Raw genomic sequence first — 22,022 nt, forward strand, 5'->3', positions numbered from 1 at the left:
CAACATCATTTCCCTGCAATTTGGCTTATTTTTGGCATTAACTATTCGATAGCCTGTGAGCATTGAAATTTGGCAATGGCTTCATCCCGTTCGATTTTCAGCCCACAAGATTGCTGACATGACTGAATTATTGAGGAATTAAAGGAAAGGAGTAGATTGAAAGTAAATTTTTTAATATCACTCGGTCCATGGATATCTACTTTATTACACGAGTGTACTTCTCTCTCTCTCTCTCTCTCTCTCCTGCTCTTACTTTTTTTTTTTTATCTTTGTTCATGACAATTCGAACAAACTACATTGTAGCTCGTCTTGCCGATCGCAATATACAGTGTCATATTGGGTGTGTATCCTGTGTATGTAATAATTTTCTTCTCCTCTTTCGTTCATCATTTCCTATCGACAAAAGTTGCCAATTGAATCGAGTTCCTACTCGTTTTAAATATATATATATAAATATATATATATATATATGTATACGCAGCAATTGTTTAAAGAAAAAAGAGGAAAAAACGAAACGTTTTGCGGTGAAAGTGCGAGCCCCCCACGGTTCTTAATCTTTTGTCATGATTTGTTAAATCATTAAATAATAACGTTTTAGCCTGACTCACAGCGACCTCAGCTCACCGACTTAAGTCCACTGCTTAAACCTAACATCACAATATAATATACTGAAGAAAACAAACAGAACATGTCATCGTGGAACGTCACAGAGTTTTCTCATGCGGGGGCGAGAGCTTTTTTTCTTCTTCGAACGAAAGAATTGCAGTCGAATTATCGTTGAAATAAAGGAATCGTACGAGATTGATAAACGAGTGTCGTCGACGAGTCGTACGTAATAAAATTATTCGATGCGTTCTCACTTTCGTTTCATTTATGTTTCTTTCTTTCTTTCTTTTTTATTATTATTATTAAAAATAAGCTCGTTATTTCGTCCTGGTAATCTCACTCGTCGTACGTTTCATTAAATATATAGACATGGACGAGTTTTGTTTGGGTTTTCTCTTCACCGTGAATCGCCAATACCAAGTTGGAATGGTAGAGAAATCTAGAAAAATTTGAAAAATTCGGGTCAATTTTCATCTCGATTAACCAGCTGATTCATTCATATTTTTATTCCCAACGAGCAACATTTTATGAATTTGAGCTATATTTTGTTCCATTCGATTATTCCTTCTTTCAATATTCTAAAAAGCCCGAGGGTAATGAAATTTTTTATTTGGTCCCCGTGGTGGTATAGTTTGAGGCGCCCCGTTTTTAAAATAATTATATAAATAAACTCTTGTAAGCGAGGTGAAAATAGACCGCTTTTTCTTCCCGTCTCTCTCTCCCACCGTTCGACTGAGACTTGAAATTGCGGCGTTATAAATCTATATATATATCGCGATAGAATTTAGTCTTATCACACGTCCAGGTTGAAGAGAAAATTATGACGAGACTTCGAGGGGGTAGACGGGCGCGTTTATGTATATAACACAAGAAGGGCGTGCTGTGCCGATCCAAAAATAGTGCAGACCCCCTGGATTCTCTTCGTCCGGATGTTTCCGTACCGGTGTGTTGGCGCGTGCATAAGCGCATGCTGGCTCCGTGAACGAAAAAAAAAGAAAAAGAAAAAAAAAACAACGATATTCATAATCCCGCATCGAAAACTCAACGAATCTCAATCATCAATTTTTATCATTTTTTTGTTTCTTTCGTTTCATTCTAAATAATATTCCTTACAGTTATCACAGTTTGAGGTCGCTGCAGGCCAAACATACGCTAATTCATTTTAATTATCCATTTTTTTCACCATTTCATTCCTCATTTTCTTTCAATTTTATTCTTTCATCTCAAAACGATATTTCTCTTCGTGCTTCTTTCTCTCCTCCCCTTCTATTCTCACGAACCTCGTGTCTTCCGACTATTTCCGGAATATCATCCAATCGTGTGACCTCCCAAGGTCTCAATTGTCAACATTCCTTCATTCAATTCTTCCCCCTCCCTCGCACTTTCTCTCGATCCTTTTTATCGCCTCTATCATCGTCTTTGAGGTAGAATCCAATTTTTTCGAAGAATAAAATTTGCTTTCGGAACGTGCTAAAAGTGAGGGTCTACTTTCGCTAACGGTAAGCTTATACTACAATTTAAATTATACGTAGCATTATCGTATTGTTGTTGCTCTTGCTATTTGTTTTTTCGCTTCACTCTCTCTCTCTCCGATTTTTTCACAATAATATTAATTCAATAATAATAATAATCATCATAATTATAGCAATAATAATAATTAATAATTAATAATAATAATAATCGATTCTTGATAATTATTACAACAGTGGTTAATGTCTCGTAATACAATGGGTGGGAGAGGGTGTTTTATTTTCCTTTTTGTTTGTTGTTATTGTTTTTTTTTTTCACTCTCGTATATATAGTATATAATTATATAGTTCGTATGTTGGGCATATGGGATAAATGACAGCTATGTACAGTACATACTTGCCTCAGTTGTACCATTGTTTTTACCATTTTTTTTCTCATTTTCATTCGTTTATGTATATATATAGTATGAATCTATTCGGTATTCTCGTTATAATATTTTGTCGTTATTTTTATCTTGTTTTTTTTTTGTTTTTTTTTTGTCAATATAATTATCGTTTACACATAAAATAGCCTATGTATAACATGTAATATTAACTATAGGTATGCGGTATGTACGTAAAAGGATGTGTGTTAGCCAGGATATGTTGGTGAGAACTATTTTAGTCAAGCTTTCAATTTTCCCTTTTTGTTTCTCGTTTTTCGTACGTACGCTTTTACTTTAGCCATTTTTCCTTCAATTTATTTGCCCAGAGTTTAAATGTTGAATCATTTATTTTCATTAGTGTTCATTCAAATTGGATTTTCTTTGTTTTACTTCATTTTTCATTTTACACTGTCCCTATTAAAAAACGCTTGTGTACGTGTAGGTGTTTCTGTACCTGTGTGTGTGTGTGTGCGCGCTGGTTCGCGTCTTTATGTTTTGTTTTTCTCGTTTTGAATCTTCACTTTTTTTCCATTCTCTAGTATGTTTTTCATCATCGTTTTCTTTTATTTTCTCCTCGATATTGGTACATCCGTACAATCGCGTGTCTGACCTATGTATGCCTACCTACGTCGTATTTTGTTTTTTTTTCCTTTTATTTTGTAATTGCAATTTTTATTTAACGCAGTTTTTTGTCTTTCCTCTTCATCGTCGTCGTCGTCTCATGGGTTTTTCATTTAAATATTTTTATACCTCGGTGAATCGTATATATATATATATATATAATTTTAGTTAGATGCTTGTTCGCTCGTTTAGTTACTTTTTGTTGTTGTTATTACTTTTAATCTTTAACCATATTACATTACTAAGTATTCATTTGTTTTTTTTCCTTTTTAATAATAATTATTATTTTTTGTTATTTCCTCGTTAATGTTTACAAATCGGTTATGTATATTTTATGTATAATGCGATACTCGGCGCGACTCGAAAATGGTGGAAAATCAAAGAATTATTATCTTTTCTATTATTTTCGACTCGTGCCGCGATATCGTGGCGTTGGTTTTTCTCTTTTCCTCTTCTCTTACTCTCCCCGCCCCTTTCCACGGTTCCCTCGTTATTCCTTTAATTCTCATGGTTTTTTTTTTTTTTTGCTAATTTCATTCGCTCGTCCGGTTATGAAATTCAAAAGTTTTCGCTCTCGCTCGAGGGAGCGCACGCGGGCTCATTTATCTCTCGTCCTTCATAACACTAATGGCAGATTCGTCCATCGTAAAAATCTCCGATCGTTGACTCTCGTCAACGTCGACGTCGCTTCATTATTATTCTTTTCTTATTTTTCTTCTCATTTCACGCACATATATAAATATTTTTGTTCACTCTTTCGTACTCGCGTTCCGCAGCGCACACAGACATTTTTTTACATTCGTGACTCGTAGCGTCGTTCAAGTGTATTTTAATAATACGGGGATGAAAAACGTTCCGCCTCCGCGTCGCCCAATCTTAAGGATTTTTAGGTTAACTCGTTTTTAAAATTCACTCCACCGTTCAGCGAACAGACTAGACAGAAATAAATGATTTAAGAAAATAATCAAGTCGAAAGTATAATAGAAAAAGATCCTGTCAGAAAGTGATTTCTCCGGGGTTATAAAAATTTAGCAAATGGTGGAGCGAAGTAGAAAAAACTCGCGTCGGGGCTCACACTACATGTATATACACATATATATTTGTGTTGTTGCTCCAACAACGCTGCGGAAGCGAGTGTGTTGTCTCTCCACGATCCCTCGTTCTTCCCCCCCAGTCCACCCAATTATTTCATCATTTTTTTGTTATTTTATTTCGTTTTCCAACTGCAAGGCGCGCGTCTTCGTATTCTCTCGCGGCATTTCTAAAAAATCCTACCCTACGCAGGCCTCTAAGACTTACGGTACTTTACGGTAGCACGGTAAACCTCTATATAAAAATAAGAACTATCCCTACGTAAACGTATTACAAAAATAAATGGCATCGTACTCTGCTAACGAAGCAAAATGGTACAGGCGCAATGTCGAGCGACCCGGACATTGTAATTATTTAGGTTTCATTCTTTTTTGTATGTTTGTTACATTTTTTGTTTTTCACGGTCCTTCCCCCCCCCCCCCCCCCTCTCTCTCTCTCTCTCTCGATTTTTTCATCTCACACCGATTTTTCAGCAACACCATTTTGTTCAATTTTTATCTTTCTCACTCTCTCGGTTAAACAATCTACGCGCGTCCCTGATAAACAGTCAATGGTTTTTTTCCAAAGCATCTCCAATCAGCCCGAGCAATCACCCGATCTTGTTTTTTTTTCCTTATTGCCATCATTATTTCGTTATCGAGTTGTCCTTCGATAGCACAATTGCACAATATACGCAGCACACACAGATGCACTCGGTCGAGGAGCGAAACGAGGGGCGACGCTGGTAGTGTTTACTTTGTTTGTGTCTTGCTCACGGCGTTTCGATCAGTTTGGAAGAATTTTAGGAAAATTTTTCAAGATCAACCGGATCGAGAGAACTGAACTAAATAAATAGAACTTTTGATATTCTCTCGTTTTTCAGTATTTTTATCTTTCTTGAAAAATCGCACCGTGTTCGTTCTCTCGAAACAAAAAAGAAACAATCAACTCTCTTATCCGTAGCGTCCTCGTTCGTTCGATCTCTGAAAACTGTTGTGCTCGAAAAAAACGCCGGTTATTTGTTTCGCTCGCTCCCTCTGTCGGAGACTTCGTTTACCGAAGAATCACAGCGCGGATCGCACATTGACAATGAGACGAGGTTCGATCGAGTATAGGATCGTGTTACGATTCACCGTTATTCTCTTTCGTTTAAATTTTTTTTTCTATTTACGTTTCGTTCGTAAAATGTTTTTTCTTTGTATTGTATTTAACCGTGTGTGTACAGGCTTTTCGAAATAGACAGCTTTTCCGCACATTTAGCGCGGCTATTTTGTTTGTTTAATATTGCGGGGTGCCATCGATGCGAAAACAAAAGGTTAGAGCGCTTGTAAAAAATTCTTTCCCCTCTCCCCGATCAATCTCGCGTTAGATTTTTTTTCACCTCCTCCTAAATTCATTAATATCTATCGACACTCTCGTTATTACATCGTTCGCTCGCGTCGCTCTTTACATTTTAATTATTTACAATTAAATACGTCCCCCGTCATCGAGAAACTTGCACCTAATCTTATAACGAAAAACAAAAACACCAAAAATACTATGAAGGAGAACAAAAAAAAAACACACACACACACACACGCGCGTTGTCCGTACTTCGTAAGAAGGTCAATCGGGGAGGAGGAATAATGATTTTCTTTCTCGCTAAAACACAATGTGACGTATTCGACACACTCTCACATATATTATATATGAGTGTGTGCGTAATTATATTTATATGTATATTCCACAAACAATAATTCCTACCACATACGATCTAGGGCTTCGTCCGCGTGTCGTGTGTGTGCGTGTAGATCCCTACATGTACGTGTGCGTGCGTGTTATGTTTACAAGGCTATTCGTACGAGGGCCAAAAAATGAATATATCGCGTCGATATTTTTCCTCCCCGCGACATTGTCTTCTTTTGTTTCCGTTTCGCGGAATTCGTGGCGAAAGAGAGGGGGGGGGGGAGGGGAGGGGGCGCAAGATGTCCGTTGGTCTTGACAGGCGAGCGGACAAATCATTGGCGTCTTGTTAGCAGCTTCGTTTTTGTTATTGCGTTTATACTTGGTCGTCGTATCGTCAATAGATGTATCAGGAGAAAACGCGATTTTATTCTCTATTTTTTCGCGTTCCGTTCGTTTGTTCAACGTGACCCGATGAGAGGTTTTTTCTCTCTGTTGATAAATAATAAATAAAAACGAAAAACAAAAAGTTGGCGATTTAAAACTGCGGGACGGGGGATAAAAAGCAGACGAAATGAATGGAGAACAAGCCGATCGATCGAGATGTTTTCGAGATTGAAATTGGACAACGTTTAAGGGGCGAGCTACGCTTTTCTTTCGTTTTGTCCCATCATTTTTCTTTCATTAATCACGAAAGACGCTAAAACACAATTAAATTTATATATGAAACTAGTTAGGAGTTGCGCGGGCATATACTCGTAGGCTTTACATCACAGCTAAGTAGTACAATATCTCATAGAGCTGCACAATGACTAGCCAATAAAAGATCATTGTTTTTATATTTCTTTTTTTTTTCCTCTTTAAAACATTTCACTTCGTTTCATTTATTATTTTCATTTCGTTTCAACATGATGCAAATTTTTATTTCCTCCATTCCTTCCGTCGAAGGTGTGTGTCATTAATTTCTTTTTTTTTTTTTTCACCCTTTGCTCGTACTCGCTCCTCCTCTTTATAGGATAATAATCAGTCTTCCCGGTGACTCGGTGCGTGTCTCATGGAAATTTGTAAGCCCCGAGCATACGCGCGCACTTTTCAAACTAAAATGACGGCCACGTGGGCTTTTCAACGAAGGAAAACAACAACAAAAAATTAATAAACACACGTATATGTACTTTCACATATACCCGTACATATACATGTGTTTATTTGTATTTCGAGGCACACGCTCTACCGCCATTTGATTGGTTAAATGATTTTTTTCTTTCTACATTTCGTGTTATTCCATTTTTTGTTCTCTTTACTTCTACGATTTCGTCTTGTACAATTAAATAATAATTAGTAGTAGTAGTAATAGTAATAGTAGCAGTAATAATAATAATAATAATAATAATAATAATAATAATAATAGTGATGGAGGAGAATTGTGAAGGAAAAGGAAAGAAAAATTTGTTTCGTACTAATATTTAAGGGGTTCAGAGGATGTGCAGTCTCGACTAACGAGTTGGTGTTTACCGCGGTGTGGTAAAACAAGCATTTACATAATAATTCTTCTATTTATAATATATATGCTATACATATATATATACATATATGTATTTATATATATATATATTTATATTTTATGTAATTTTCTACGCGCGGTGGTCATGGTTTCCCCGCTATTCCATCCCCCCTTCCCCCTGCCCTTCTTTCAATCCTTCCAAGTTTCTCGTGCATAATTTTCACGTTAACTTGATCTCGGAATTTCTTTCCCCTTCCGTATAGTCGTATACACGATTGAAAATTTGTTGATAAATTGAAAAAAAATTAATACCTAATAGTGTTCGTGAAAAAGACAGCCCTCTCGTCTCGTATTATTTTTTTCTTCCGATGATAAATCCGTGATAAAGATGGTCATTATTATTGAGCGTATATCGTACAATTTTGTTTTTTTCTCTATACTTTTTTTCATTTTAGCTCCTCTCCCCCCCCCCCCGGTTTCAATACTCTCGATCTCGATATTTACAAATTTCATTTATTCGATCACTCGCGTTACAAATCCCCTGTATTCGGACATGTCGGGAGGAAAAATAAGAAACAAAAATTTAAAAAAATTAAAAAAAACACAGACACAGACACACGGTAAGTACAACTAGCGATATATTTAGCATGTAAAAAAAGAAATGAAAAATAAACTCCGATCCCATATCTCTATCGTCCGGCGATCGAAAGTATACTTTTTTTTATTACGTGCGCTTGTTCGAAGGAAGGAAAGGCTAAAGAAAAAATGAAACAAACGAGGGAAGAAAGCTGCGGGAGGAGGCTTTGGAAGATGAAAAATTAAAAACGCGAATGGAAAAGCCCTATTTGTCTGTCCGTCTGTGCGTGTGTCTTTTTGTTAACATAGATACACATGCATATCTATAAATCGTAAGAAATATTGGGACTCGTAAGAAACCATGACTCTTATATTATCGGGGCGTAATGGTACACAAATGGGCAAAACGCATTCATTTAAATCAACAATGTTTTCTCGTGTCTTTTTGTTCGTGGGTGTGTGTGTGTGTGTGTGTGTTTTTTTTTCATACGCGTGTGCCTAATAATTCTAGCAGTAAGTCATAGTATTTAGCATTTTTTTCTTCTTTATCTTTTTTTGTTATTTTAGTAATAGAATAGTAGTAAATTGCGGTAGGAGTAAGTAGTAGCGGTATTAGTATTTAGCGATAGTAGTAAGTTACAAGTAGAATAGATGATTTTTCATTTTGCGTCGTTCGATAGCAACGAACATTGATTTCTTAATGACCTTAAAATTTGTAATTTATTTATCAACAGATAATATAAGCTCGAAATAATGTAGCGAGGGAAGGAATTTAAAATGCTAGAAAATTTAAAAATAGTCTTCATACGTTTCGTTGATTTGGAACGACACAAAGTGATAAATCATTAGAGGCTAATGCTCGAGATGTCGATGACGATGATCGTGGGAGTTGGTGATTTTTCATGTTATCTTTCCTCTTTCATTATTTCTCGCGCTTTCTCTCTCTCTCTCTCTCGCTCGCTCTTTTCACTGATTTGTTTCGTATTCTTTGTTACGTCTGTTCGCTTCTACAAATTGAGTGAAATAAGAGGTGGAAGTAGTAATATAATAGCAGCAACAGTGTTTTGTTGGTTTTCCTCTCATTCTCTCTCTCTCTCTCTCTTTGCTCTCGCTATTTGTTCTCGCTTTTGCCTGTTGTTCGTGTTTCTCAAATTTCTGACTATTGTCACTAAATTTTCGATAATTTAAAAAAATATAATAATAATAATAATAATAATAATGTTAATAATAAAATACGTCGGCACGCAACGCGTCTACCAAACTCGTCCGATTAATTCCAGCTTCGTAACACAGCTGTCATCTTTGTTGTTTTTTTTTCTTATTATTTTATTACTCCATATTAATTCATTCGATTTCCTCGTCTTTTCTCTCTCTCTCTCTCTCTCTCGCTCCTTTTGTCCGATAATCACGAAAAAAGTAAACCCAATGTTAAAAAAAAACCCCTTTGCTGATAATAATTACTATCTATATCACAGATCCAAGTGACTAAACTCCTTTAAAAATATATAATTATAAATATGTATGTTGTGTGATGATCGCGTAATACATCTACTCGCATACGTTTTATGTTTGAAAAGAAAAGAGAAAAAAAATACACACGCACACACACAGAGAAAAATAGAGAAACTTAAAAGTGCGGATACAATGGAAACTCGTAGAGATTTGCCGTTTTATTTCAAATTTTTCCGTATGTTTTTCTTTCGTTTCTTCAAACGTCAAGGTCTGCTTGCTCTTAGTCTGCTTCGAGTATAATTTTCGAGATCGGGTTAATGCCAGCATCGTAAACGAGAACTTTGAATTTTCGTTAGTTTCCATTCTCGAGATTTCGCGAGCCCTGCTAATAACTATTGATCTTTTATCTCAGTCCAAATGTCATTTCGAACGCCTCATCAATTACTTTAAACGTATACACACACACATACACACACACACACTTTTTGAAATATAATGTCGTCGGGATAAAAAAAAGCGTGTGGATTAATAAAATCTCTTGTCGTCCATTGAATCGTTCGAGTTGATAGAGGAAGGAGGATAAAAAAATTTGGTAAAAGCTCGAAAAAAGGAAATACAAGGAAACGTCCAGTTTGGTCGGCGTCGCGAAATGGGCTCATGAACGCTAGCACGCAATCGTTCAGTGATGTTCGTTCGTTGGTTGGTTCGATCAGCGAGTGTGATCAATTGTTACGTTGAATGTATTCGGGATAATTAATGGGTGGATTAGCGGTGGCGTACTGGGCGTAGAGATAGAGGGCCGGATGTAAACCGGGCGGAGGTGGCGGAGGCGGTTGGGAGGTTGGTGACAGTTGTAATTGTTGCTGTTGTTGTTGTTGTTGATGCGAATGGTGTTGTTGCTGTTGTTGTTGTTGTTGTTGTTGTTGTTGTTGGTGTTGTTGAGGGTGGAGGGATGGTAGGACGACGCCACGATTAGAAGATGAAGAAGAAGAGGAGGAAGGAGAAGGAGAATGAAGATGATGGTGAGGGGGATGATGAGGATGATGATGATGAGAGGAATGGAGAGCGGTGGAATTGGAGTGCGAATGATACAAGTGAGATTGTATGGCGGGGGGTGAATGATCGGAGGAGGTCTGATAGAGAGCGTGAGGTATGGGAGGGGGGCTGGTAGGAGAGGGTGTCGTCGGAGCAGTCATAGTCTTGGTGGTCGGAGTCGTAGTGGTCGTCCTCGAAGAATGAAGATTAGCGACGGTTCTCGTATTACTGATCGGATACGAGGAGGATGACGATGACGAGGGTGATGATAATGTTGATGTTGAGGTCGATGACGAAGATTGGCCCGTAGTGGGAGTGCGGCATACTACTACTTGCTGCGGCGTTGACCGTTGTAGCGGCAGAGTCTCGGACGCGCTGCTGCCGTCTAAACACTAGTTGGTTGTCTGCGGATGAAGCAGAGGAAGTGGAAGCTGTAGACTGTTTTGCTTGGCTAAACTGGCGATCTCGGCGGCGATACCACCCTTGCTACCGGCGAGGGAATCCAATGAGGAGGGTCCGTCGTTGTAGCGTAGATCGCAGACAGGGCTCTCGAAGCCACCGGATGTCGTGCCGCCCCCGGTACTCTGGGGCGTCGGTGGATTGTGATTCCCGCTGCTCTGATTGTTGCTCATGTCCCGATGGACTCGGTTCTGATGTCTGATGAGATAACTGTCACGGACAAAGGTACGCCCGCAAATGTTGCACTCGTACGTCGTACTCGCTGTGTGAGTACGAATGTGTATTGCAAATTGGCTCTTGGAGGTGAAGGTCAAAGAGCAACGATCACACACGAGCGGCTTTTCGGCGACGTGACTCCAACGATGCGCCGTTACGTACGATTTAACGGCGAAACGTTTCTGGCATATGTCACAGGCGTACGGCCGCTCACCCGTGTGCACCCGCTTGTGAGTATTGAGGCTGCTCTTCTGGGTAAAACGCTTGAGGCAGAGCTCGCACTGAAAGGGCCTCTCGCCGGTGTGAGTTCTCATGTGTACCTCTAAATACGGCTTGCGACAGAAACTAGCTTCGCAAACGGTACAATGATAGGGCTTGTTGCCCGAATGAAGCTTCATGTGGACGTAGTAAGAGGAAGCTGATGACAAAACCTTACCGCAAACTTTACAAGGCTGCGGCTTGGAGCGGGTACCCTCCTTCACCGTCTGTTGGCCCGTTGATTGGCGCGACGGCGCCGACTGTTGTTGCTGCTGCTGTTGCTGCTGCTGTTGCTGTTGCTGCTGTTGCTGCTGCTGGACGCTTTGCTGGGGAACACCCTGCTGCGACTGCTGCTGCTGCTGCTGCTGCTGCTGTTGCTGCTGCTGTTGCTGATGCGCCTGCATCGTTCTTTGCTGAGACTGCATTCGACCTTCCTGCTGCGATAGATCCTCCCGATCGTCCGACAGATTGACCATAGAGTTTGAACCGTCAGATCGACTAGAAGCAACGGAGTAGAATCCCATCGGCTCACTTTTGATTTGTTGTTCAAACATAGATGTCATAATGTCCACCTGGTGAGGATGCGGCGCCAGCTGCTGGTGATGCTGGTGTTGTACCGCCGCTTGCTGATGGGGTGGGAGCAGAGTCAGGTTGCGCTTGACAAACTGCTCATATCCTGCGTACCAATCCACCTGCATCACACAATCCAATATTCGTTTACCTGCCTTCTTTTCTCAATTTCTTTTCTCTCCCTATACAATAGACTCAAATTCCCTCCTCCCCCCCCCCCCCCGTCTTGATAATTCTATCGGTTTCTTTTTTTTTTTGTAACTCCTCCGACAGCAGTCTGCGCTAGACGCTCCGCTTAGTTTGGACCACGGTCAAAGATATACGCGAACGATCACGAACGCGACGACGACGCTGCTGATGATGCTGCTGCTGTTTCTCCTCCCTCTCGTTACTTTGACATTCATCTTTGACAAGTGACAGAAGTGCAAATACACGATCAGCTGATTGCATAACTTTTTTCGCGGTTTCGTACACGGTAAACTCTGACGAGGGAGACTCCGCGCTGCCACCACGGTTCCTCGACAAACCTTTTTTTTTTCTTTCCTTCTTTTTTCTCGCTCTACTCTTTCGATTCGTTTTTTTCCCCCTGCTCTTTCACGACTCGACACTCTTTGGAGGTTTAGAGGCGCCTTGCGCGTTTTTAACCGCTGAAAACGCGGGACGCGAACGCGCGATCGCTGATTTTATACGAAAGAAAAACTCGCGGAAATATGCCGTTCGCCGATGAATTATTTGACGCTAAAAACCGGATTGTCCGTGTGTGGTTTGGTGTGCCGCGGCGCGCAGCGGGGGGGTCTTCTCACTCGCTCTCTTTCTCTTTCTCTCTCACTCGCATGCACTCTTTTGCCAACTATGCTACGGTCCCTGTCTCACTCGCCCCTCTCTTTGTCACTCTCTCTCTCTCTCCCGCGGCGAGTATCCGTCTCGCGGAGCGTAGCTTCGTGAAACGTACGGAGGTATACCGAAGAAATTCGGTTTACTAACCTTTGCTAATGTAGTGGTCCAGTCTAGTGTTGAAAAAGTTACGCCTCATCGAGCACACGAGCGACGTTACGAGGGTATCACGGAATAACCCGATACATTTGTTTAAATAATGTTTTTCTTCAACACAAAATATAAGATGGCTGCTACTATATTTCACGACAGCAGCCCCACGCATATACATAGGTATAAAGCGAAGCGCCTACTGATTGACGATATGGACGAGCGCTTCTAATTGGCCGAAGGGGCTAAAGCCGCTGTCGCAACGACGAGTACGAGCGACGCGCTCGCTAGGCGGCTTCTCGATTGGCTCAAATATATTTGCAATAGCCGCGCGAGGAACCCGGCTGGGGTTTTAGCGTCGAGGCGTTTTCACCGTTCCCTCGTTCCTCGCAGCGCGTTTCGTACCCACTTTTCACGCCGCTTTTCGTCGCCGCGAACAGCGACGATGCGCCCCCGCCACACCGCAAAAATTATATATTTTTTTTCCCCTCACTATTTCTTTCGTCTATCTTGCTTTTTCTCTCTATCTCACTCTCACTCTCACTCACTTACTCCACTCTCTCGTTCTCTTATCTAATCGACCATGCCGATTCGTATCACGACGCTCTCTGTACACGTTTCGTCCCGTTACACCCTCGAAACGTCCAATCCGCACCACGAATTATAATAAACGTGATACCGGCTAGTGTCGGGACACGAGTATTATTGAATGTTTTTATTTTATCACAGTTCTCTCTCTTTCTCTCCCTCTGTTGTCCGTCCCCCTCTCTCTTTCTCTCTCTCTCTCTCTCACGGCCTCCCCACTCGTTTTCTTTGATCGCGAAAATTATGTGTTTCGATGATGATCGCGGGACCGCATGTCTCCGGAACGACTCGCGACGACGCGCCACTGTGTACTGCCGCTTACGGCTATATATGGAACGCTTATCACTCCGGGGGGGTTTCGGTGAGAGGACGCCGCTGTCGCTCTCACTCGCTTTCGCTCACTCGCTTCTCTGTGCGCTCGCTCACTCGCTCTCGCACGCCCGCTGCCCACCGTTCACCACCACAGCCTTTCCGACTCTGCGCGTTTTGTGCTAGAACCCTAATAACAACATGTCGGTGAAAATATCATCCGCTGCTCCTGCTCCGCGGAGAAAGAGAGAAAGAGTCCAGTCAAGGGCACTATAAAAACGGCGGCAATCGCACCGAGAGGGCTCTCCCTCGCTCCCTCTTTCTTTCCTTTCTCTCTGTTACTCGCACACAACCATCTCTCATTAGATATTCCCTAAGAATAATTTTACCCTTGCTCTGCCATTTGTGTACACGGAACGAGCAACGAAAGTATGAATGGGTAGAAAATACGTGAATTGAAATCGCAAATCTCAACAACATAAATATACAAACATTATAAGATACAATATATGAACGAGAGAAACGTGACTAAATAGGGCGATCGGAGTATCATCGGCTTGACTTATTATACGGTATCTATTACACGTTGATTCATGCCTGCCAAAGTTGATCAAATTTATCGAGTTGAATTTTACGGTGTGCGTTAGAAATGGCATCTGCAACGAGAAACGTGATGGACAATTCACTGAACGATCCAGTGACGAAGGCAGTCGTTGACAACATAATGGGAAATTTACCAACAAAAAAGCCACCGGTACGATGCGTCGATTGCGATCTATGTTTCACCAGCCAAACTGTACTCGAGTGTCATCTCCAAGGCTCTCGTCATGCTAAACAGGTTTATTTCAAAATTTGCTTCTTTTAAACATTTTCTCAAAAACACGTCAATTTTTATTTAATGCAATAATTTCTCACCGTTCATGCAGATTAGATCAAAAACTATAATGGCTTCCCTGGAAGAGACGAAAGTCGCGTTCAGCAAGGACCAAGAAGCAAACAGTCTCAAGTGCAATGTTTGCAACGTCTGTCTCAATTCCATTCAGCAACTGCAAACGCATCTCAACGGTAAGATTACACGGTGAAATTACAATTTTTCCGATATATAAAATCCATTTTAAACTATAAGGAAGATCGTTGCATTTGTTAATGAAAATTTTCATTCTCGCATCACCTCGTACCTCCTTTGAAGAAATTTTATGAGTTCTCATTCGCTCGTTCATTTGCAGGCAATCGTCACAAGAAGAAAGCAATGAAAGGTAATAAGCCAATGATAAAGAATACAGTACCTTACAGTATTAGGTGTAAACAAACGGTTTATCTGGACAAATTGATCCACAAGAACGCTGTGGTACTGGTCTGCTGTTTGATTCTATTCACCTTTGCATGTCTAACGCTGCTTCTCACCTTTATATTCCATCTTTACATTCTGTAATAATACTTGCTAGAAAAAGCTTTGTTAAACCGCTAGAAAATTTATTAGAAAATCACTTGTACAGACCGATACTTGAATGTATCCGCTCATATTTGAGTCTCTATCGAATTGATTGTTATTTATTTATTTTTTTTGTATTTATTCATTCGCAATAGGATTTTGTGCGCTAGTTGTATATTTGCTTGTTTATTTATTTTTGCATTATGTTTTTGGTGTGTGCTTTGTTAATATTCTGCTCAACATGAAACTCTGCGAGTTCGAGAACATAGTCGTCACGTTTAGATTTAATAAATAGAGCAAAACTTTTGGCATAGATTTTTTCGTTTATTATTTATTCATATGTTCATTGTTTTATTATTTCCTCCATCCTTGCAATTCTCCCCACTGAATTTTATGTCCTGCCCTGTCTCATTGAAACCGGTCTATGAAGATATTTCAAATCTTTGAGGTGCTTTGTGAACTGAATACTTTTTTTCAATCACATTACCAACGAATAAAACGAAATTCCAAATTAATTATATCTAGTAAGTCAGCCATTCGAAGGAAAAAGGTTTGCCCACATTTTAGAAAATTCATTGAACAATCATAAGCGCAGGAATTTAACGACTGAAAATTTCTTGAATCGTACCAAACTTTTGAGAGAAATTTGCGTACAAATTTAACTTGAAAACTCGATTAACTGAATGCATTGGGGAGAAAAATAGGAATGGTAAATGTTGAAAAACAAAAAATGCAAAAGGTTAATTATAAATCGTTGCAACCAGAACGTAAAACGCTGGAATCAATTCAGTTCACTGAAAATCGGGAACGATAGTGGAAATAAATTGACGCATAAATTTAAAATAAAAAACTATGATCCGTGGACAATGATGAAACCAGGCAAAACAAGTTAGAGGAAATGATGGCACAGCACCAGAGTCCCGCACTCATCGAGTGGACGTTCTTTTTCTCGTGTAGCATGAATGTGTAGTGCTCAAGCTGATTTATTATCACAATGGCCGAAATGAACGGCTGTGATAGATAGATAGTGTTGATTGCACATTGATGCTTAGGTGGGTGGACCGGGACCGAGGTGACCCAGGGTTCTTCCGTCGGATCTGCATCGACGGTGACGAGTGTGAAAATCGTTGCCTCCGCGAAGCCTTCAAATCCAGCGGCTAGCACAAAGTCCTCCAACTCGAATGTCAACAAAGGAGTTACGTTTTCGTGCGACGTTTGCAACAAATTTTTCAACTCAAAAACCCAATACGATGTGGTAATAAACTTTTCATCGATGGTACTCACAGTTTCAGCCAAAAGTTTTTCAAATCCTATTTTTCAATACGATTTTTTGTTGTAGCACATCTCGTCGAAAAAACATTCGGACAGGCTCAACAGAGGAGCCGCGAAGAACCCAAAGAAAAAACGCTTCTTTCCCTATTGGAAAAAATCGAAAGCACTGGAAAACGCCGACGCCCAAATACCAATACCATCGTTGGCAAATAACTTTGTTTCAGGCGGCTACAACTCGTAGAAATCATTTTACATGGTGGAATGACAAAGTTTGGAAAAATTCGGTTCGACGTTGTAACAGCAGTGATAAGAAAAAATCTGCTGTACCGATAAAACGCAACGCCACGTCCAATCTCTTTTATATTGCAGATGGACGTTAATTATAGAGTTTGATTATTCCAATCTTTCTGGCACACACGGCAACTCGTTTTTTGCTCTTTCCTTTTCTTCTGCGTGTAAAAATATCTTCAAAAGAAAACCGAAAAGTATAAAACAAACTCCAAAGCATTCCGATACAAAAGCCTCTTTTTCATTTCACTTCGTTTAGTATTTACAATTGCAAACTTTATAAAGTATTGTTTGAAATTCTTGGTCCGAGAGACATCGAATCGTCGTTTTCGGGCTGAAAAAAACAGTCTGTGATTAATAATTATTCAGTAATTATTTTCTTTTTTCTCAAGTTTAACATTTTTGTAGAAGATTTAAGAGCCAAATGACTGTAATTGCGTGGATCTCAAATATATAATTATTAATATTAGTCCTAAATGATTGAATTTTAATTTATTTTTCTTAAAACTGTTTCCATGCCATTTTTTTCATGAAAAAAAATTTGAAAAACTAAATAAGTGGATTACTTTCTTGTTGAGAGCACGATCAATGTGAATATCTGTACAAACCTTGACAGCGTAAGTTTCGAGCAATCTTTTTAACTCTGCATTTTGTTTTCTCAATAATTTCGTCTCGTTGTTGAGTCTGTGTCGTTCTTTTAGAATATCGTGATATTTGTGGAGCCCAATGAGCAGACCGTCCCACAATTTTTCTTTTTTCGAAGGAAATATGTCTCGATAACTTTTCCAAAAACAAGAAACATCTTCGTTGGTTAAACTGCGAGATACGCTTGCAACTTTTCTATGGTCCCGGAGGCTTGGAGTTCTTTCTTCGTCTTTCCTCCGAGTTTTTTCGGCGAAATCTCGCAGAGCTTTGGTCACATTAACCGAATCGATTTCGAGCAAGTGTCCCCTTTTGCACGTAACGTCTCTCCCCGGTAATGAAGAACTTACGCCTTCCGATGAGCGATCAGCAGTGAGTGTTATTCCGCTCTCGACTCTTCGTGCTTTTTCTCCACTTTCATCGGTATTTTCACTGCTCTCGCTGTCCTCACATTTTCCCACTTCAGACAGTGTAGGGATGTTCGATTCCGGCTCGACTCTGCTACCGACGAAATCATTGCCAGCTTTTAACCCTTCCGGATCACCATTTCTATAGATAATTAAAGAAACAATCCAATTTTCATCATCGACATAATTTACATTTGCAACGAAGAAGAACGAATGAGTTGAAATTGAACTGTTATTTGGCCATTCGACTTCGTTGATTTGGTCGAGTTTGAAGCAACAGGGAATACAATTTTTGGGAAATAAAATAGGAGGGAAAAATCTGTCGTTTGAATGAACATTTTCAAGATGAGAAGGAAATAAAAGAAAAGTGACGAATACCTTGGTGGGTTTTCTTCGGTAGAGGATTCTCCTTTCTCTGATCCAGTGACGACCGAAACATTATCCTCTTCATTTGCGCAAGTCATGCAGTATGAGTAGGGCAAGAAAAAATTAAGGAGCAGATCGATTTGGCCTTCGGTTTTTATTCCTAAAGCCTGCGATGTTGAAACGATGTGATTATGAGGGATGTTGACAAATTAAATGATCGTTCAGTCGCTATATTATTGTGAATCAATCGGTTTGATAAGGGATTTCTTCATCGTTGATTACTTGGAAAACGTTGTCGAGCCGAATGATGTTGTTGTCGTGACTGGAATGAGGAGCGAGTAATTCTTTCAATCTGTCCTCGATGAGAAAACCGGTGTGATCAGAAATTTGTTGGAGTATGTGATTCAAAAGTTTTCGTTCCAGATTCAAATCTTCCAGATTGCGAGGTTTCTCGTGAATCTTCAACAATTTCATACCCTCCTCCGTGTCCGCTTTTCCTTAAATAGCAAATTCATACGTAATTATTTATTACGTTATAATTGCAGAACACATTTCTCCTGCAAGAATTTACATAGATTCGCTCTTTACTTTGCTGCATTTCGTTGACTACTTTTTTATAAGATGGAAGATCCTCTTTTTTGAGTAGTATTGTTTCCGGTGGTTCCCAATCAAGGCCCAATGTCTGCTCGTGGATTATTCGGTCTGCAGTGAGAATCTGTAATAAAAAGGAAGTGAATTTCCTCCACGAAAATAGTTACTCTCCGTGTGATATGGAAAAAAGAATAAAAAATGTACACCTTGTCCACGAGTTGATCGGCTTTGCTCTCATTCATGTCCCAAATCTCAAAATACTGTTTTTCATTGACTCGAGTAAAGTGTTCAGACTTGGTCTCCAATTCGACGACATTTTTATGAGCTTTTTTCACTTGAGCTGTCAATTTTTGAATCTCCAAACGCGTGTTTTCTTCGAGTTCATTGTAATTTTTTTTCAGCCCATTTATAACGTCTTGAAGTCTGCGGAGAAAAATGAATAGCGAAACAGTTCAAAGGTATTTACTATCGAGTTCGAATTAGATTAAAAAACACGAACTTGTTGATTCTGCGCTTTTGCTGATTTTTAATTATTGAATTCTCATCCTCTCGACGTTTGAGTACCGCGTAACTGTAGTCTAATTTCTCAATGTTCATCAAGCAAATTGTTTTTATGCGTTGCACCTCTTGCTGAAGATTCAGACACTCGGTTTCGAACTCGATTTTATCGGATCTATATTTCTCTTGGTGATCAATCATTACTCGTCTCATCTCTTCTTCGTATTCCTTCATTATCTCCTTCCTCGTTTCCACACCGTTCATTTCCTCCTCGTGACGTTTTTTGTATAAAGCATCCCATCTTTTGGATACACTCTCAAGGAGCGAACTTCTTTCAGAATTCAGAGCTTCCTCAATAAGGATGAGCTCCTTTCGATAAGCTTTTGCTATCGTATGCACCTGCACAATAGTTTGTTCAATAAAATAATAAAGTCAATGTGGGTTTGTTCAACAGTTTCTACTTATTCCATCAATGCTAAATTCCTATGGTTCGATTCAACAATTCATTGTTATTCGACCAAGACCTCAAACATGATTCTGATAGAAGTTTTTATTTTATTTCATTCAGGTGAATAAATGATAAACTGTTATTTCTAATACTTGCTTGATTTTCAATTCGTTCAATCAACAAATTGATGTCTTCGCTCTGTTTTTTTTGATCTATGACAAATTTTTCATCAGCGTTCTCCAACTCTTGTTTCAATTCTTCAATAACAGCTTCTTTCTGTTTCAAAATTTCTTCGCACTTGGCAGTCTGAGATTGTATGCTGTGGTGAATATCCAAAGGATCTTTCGACTGAAGAATACCAGCCCATTTTTCATTGACAATTTGATACTTTTCCAGTGACTCGGCAGCCTCATCTTCCAGTATTTTCATGAGTTTCTTTCGTACAGCAATATCCTCTTCGCGACGATCTACGGCCCGAGCATCATTGGCTATTTTGACATTACAAACAACTTCATCGCCCTCTGCTATTAATTTTTCCAAAATTTCAGCACTCGCTTCTATCTGTTTTTCTGTTTGGCTTTTCTCAATGATTTCGTCCTCCTCTGCTCCATCCTGTCTAAAATGCGTTAATAAACTATATTCAGTGCGAAATCGACAATTTTTTCATTTTTTTAATGTCACTTATTCTTCATTTTAAGCAAGAGGATGAATGTGTGTTGGATGAGGAATAATGGATAATTCGACTAATTTCAAAAAAGCAATGATCGTAGTATGACTTTTTGATTCAAATGATTTTTCATGTCTTGATATTATTAAAAAAAAAAGACCGCACTTACTTCTTGAGAGCTTCGAGCCGTCTTTGAATTCTCAATCTTCGCGCCAATTTCCTTTCATTAGGATCGCTTGAAGTGACGGAAGGTTCTTCCGCGACGTCAAAGTGACTATTTTCAATTTCTGTCGATTCTGTCTCCATTTTTTCGAATTACGCGGAAAAACGAAAATAATTCAAGATAAATGAAATTGATGAATAAGAGCGATTCGCTAGTGAGGTTAAGTGGTAGACGTAAACAACGAATTAATAAGTTGTTGATGGTAACGAGGGAAACTGAGAAAGAGAATCGGTCACGGAGATTGTTGATTCGATTTTGTGAAGTTTCTAGACCATGTTGTTTGAGCAGCGAAGAAAAAGGCTGAATGATATTGTTCATGTGAAAAAAATGAAAGTTGTCCATTTTTTCGGAATCAACAATCTTCTGCTTTGGCTGTCTTTTTATTAATAATGAGATATTCCCAAAATCTCGATAGAGACCGATTAGGACATCTCAACGAAGGCTGAAGACCTTTGTAAATGGCATACAACAATACCATTATTATGGTAAATTAAATCCTTGAGAGGATCGACCGGATCGACATAAATTCGAATGGGCATAATCGGTGTTTCCGTTGTCCGCCACGGACGAGAATGATGGCAGCACTTGCGTTATGCGCAATGACATCCAACGCATGTATGTTACTATTGATTTGAGCGCATGCGCATTGCGCCAAAGAACGCGTACAGCTATTTTCGCGAAATACAGATGGACAAATTCATGCGCAGCGCAATTTTTTTTGGAATATTTCGAGCAACTCTGCTGTATATAGAAGCAAGCAGCGGTCCGTGGGACGCCATTTTGTTTCTTTTTTCTTTACCGTTCGTCGTTACAGTCTACGGACGCGGGATGACGCCACTTGACTACCGCGCTCTCAACGGGAGAAACGTACGAGCAACGTCGCGTGACTCAACGCGGAAAAGAAAAAAAACGTTGATTACCCTAATGTGCTAGCGGATTTTTCTCTAGAAAACAACGGAATCGACGATATGTAAAACACATTAGAGAAAAAATGTCTTGTGATGGGGTCAAACTAACGGGATAAACAAGAGAAAAGCGGAACTTTGTTGAATCGCAATGGCACCAATGGTGAAAGAATAAAAATGGCGTCTTGTTCAGACTACGAGAAACCGCGTTGAGGGTCATCGCGATCCTCGCAGGGTTACTTCACAATTGGCTCGGGGACGTGGCCACAATAAGGTTAAAATTCAAGAAAAATAAAAAAAAAGCGTATCACGCGTAGTGCAGGCAATAGTTTGTACAAATAAACTGAAACTTGGACGATCTTGGGTGGCTTTTTCGACGACGCATTTCGTTTATTTTATATTATTAAACAATGGACATGAGTCGACGTGACGACTTTATTGTACACCGTTCGCATAAGAAAAAAAAATAATGAAAACAAAACAT

The 22,022-nt window shown here is 39.5% G+C and overlaps 3 protein-coding genes across 3 annotated transcripts; 1 reads left to right on the forward strand and 2 right to left on the reverse strand.

Annotated features, from left to right (window-relative positions):
* Window positions 1-185: 185 nt before the first annotated feature.
* LOC122410663 (zinc finger protein squeeze-like) lies at window positions 186-12,837 on the reverse strand. Its single transcript, XM_043418995.1, is given in 1 exon segment — window positions 186-12,837. A coding segment is annotated over 1 exon segment (1,944 nt). The 5' UTR covers window positions 12,050-12,837; the 3' UTR covers window positions 186-10,105.
* A 65-nt stretch (window positions 12,838-12,902) lies between these two features.
* LOC122410661 (zinc finger protein 346-like) lies at window positions 12,903-17,268 on the forward strand. The gene is made up of 6 exons (XM_043418991.1): window positions 12,903-14,371; window positions 14,447-14,637; window positions 14,726-14,864; window positions 15,026-15,055; window positions 16,284-16,486; window positions 16,571-17,268. Exons 2-6 carry the CDS (start codon window positions 14,449-14,451, stop codon window positions 16,742-16,744), a joined length of 735 nt encoding a protein of 244 aa, XP_043274926.1. The 5' UTR covers window positions 12,903-14,371; window positions 14,447-14,448; the 3' UTR covers window positions 16,745-17,268.
* On the reverse strand, window positions 17,011-21,350 carry LOC122410652 (dynein regulatory complex protein 1). The gene is made up of 10 exons (XM_043418970.1): window positions 21,109-21,350; window positions 20,580-20,706; window positions 19,900-20,359; window positions 19,297-19,694; window positions 19,004-19,220; window positions 18,795-18,921; window positions 18,489-18,703; window positions 18,219-18,373; window positions 17,400-17,982; window positions 17,011-17,125 (listed from the first exon to the last, which is right to left on the reverse strand). Exons 1-10 carry the CDS (start codon window positions 21,170-21,172, stop codon window positions 17,069-17,071), a joined length of 2,403 nt encoding a protein of 800 aa, XP_043274905.1. The 5' UTR covers window positions 21,173-21,350; the 3' UTR covers window positions 17,011-17,068.
* Window positions 21,351-22,022: the final 672 nt, after the last annotated feature.

The sequence above is a fragment of the Venturia canescens genome, chromosome 5, assembly GCF_019457755.1.
Source record: "Venturia canescens isolate UGA chromosome 5, ASM1945775v1, whole genome shotgun sequence".
NCBI lineage: Eukaryota > Metazoa > Arthropoda > Insecta > Hymenoptera > Ichneumonidae > Venturia > Venturia canescens.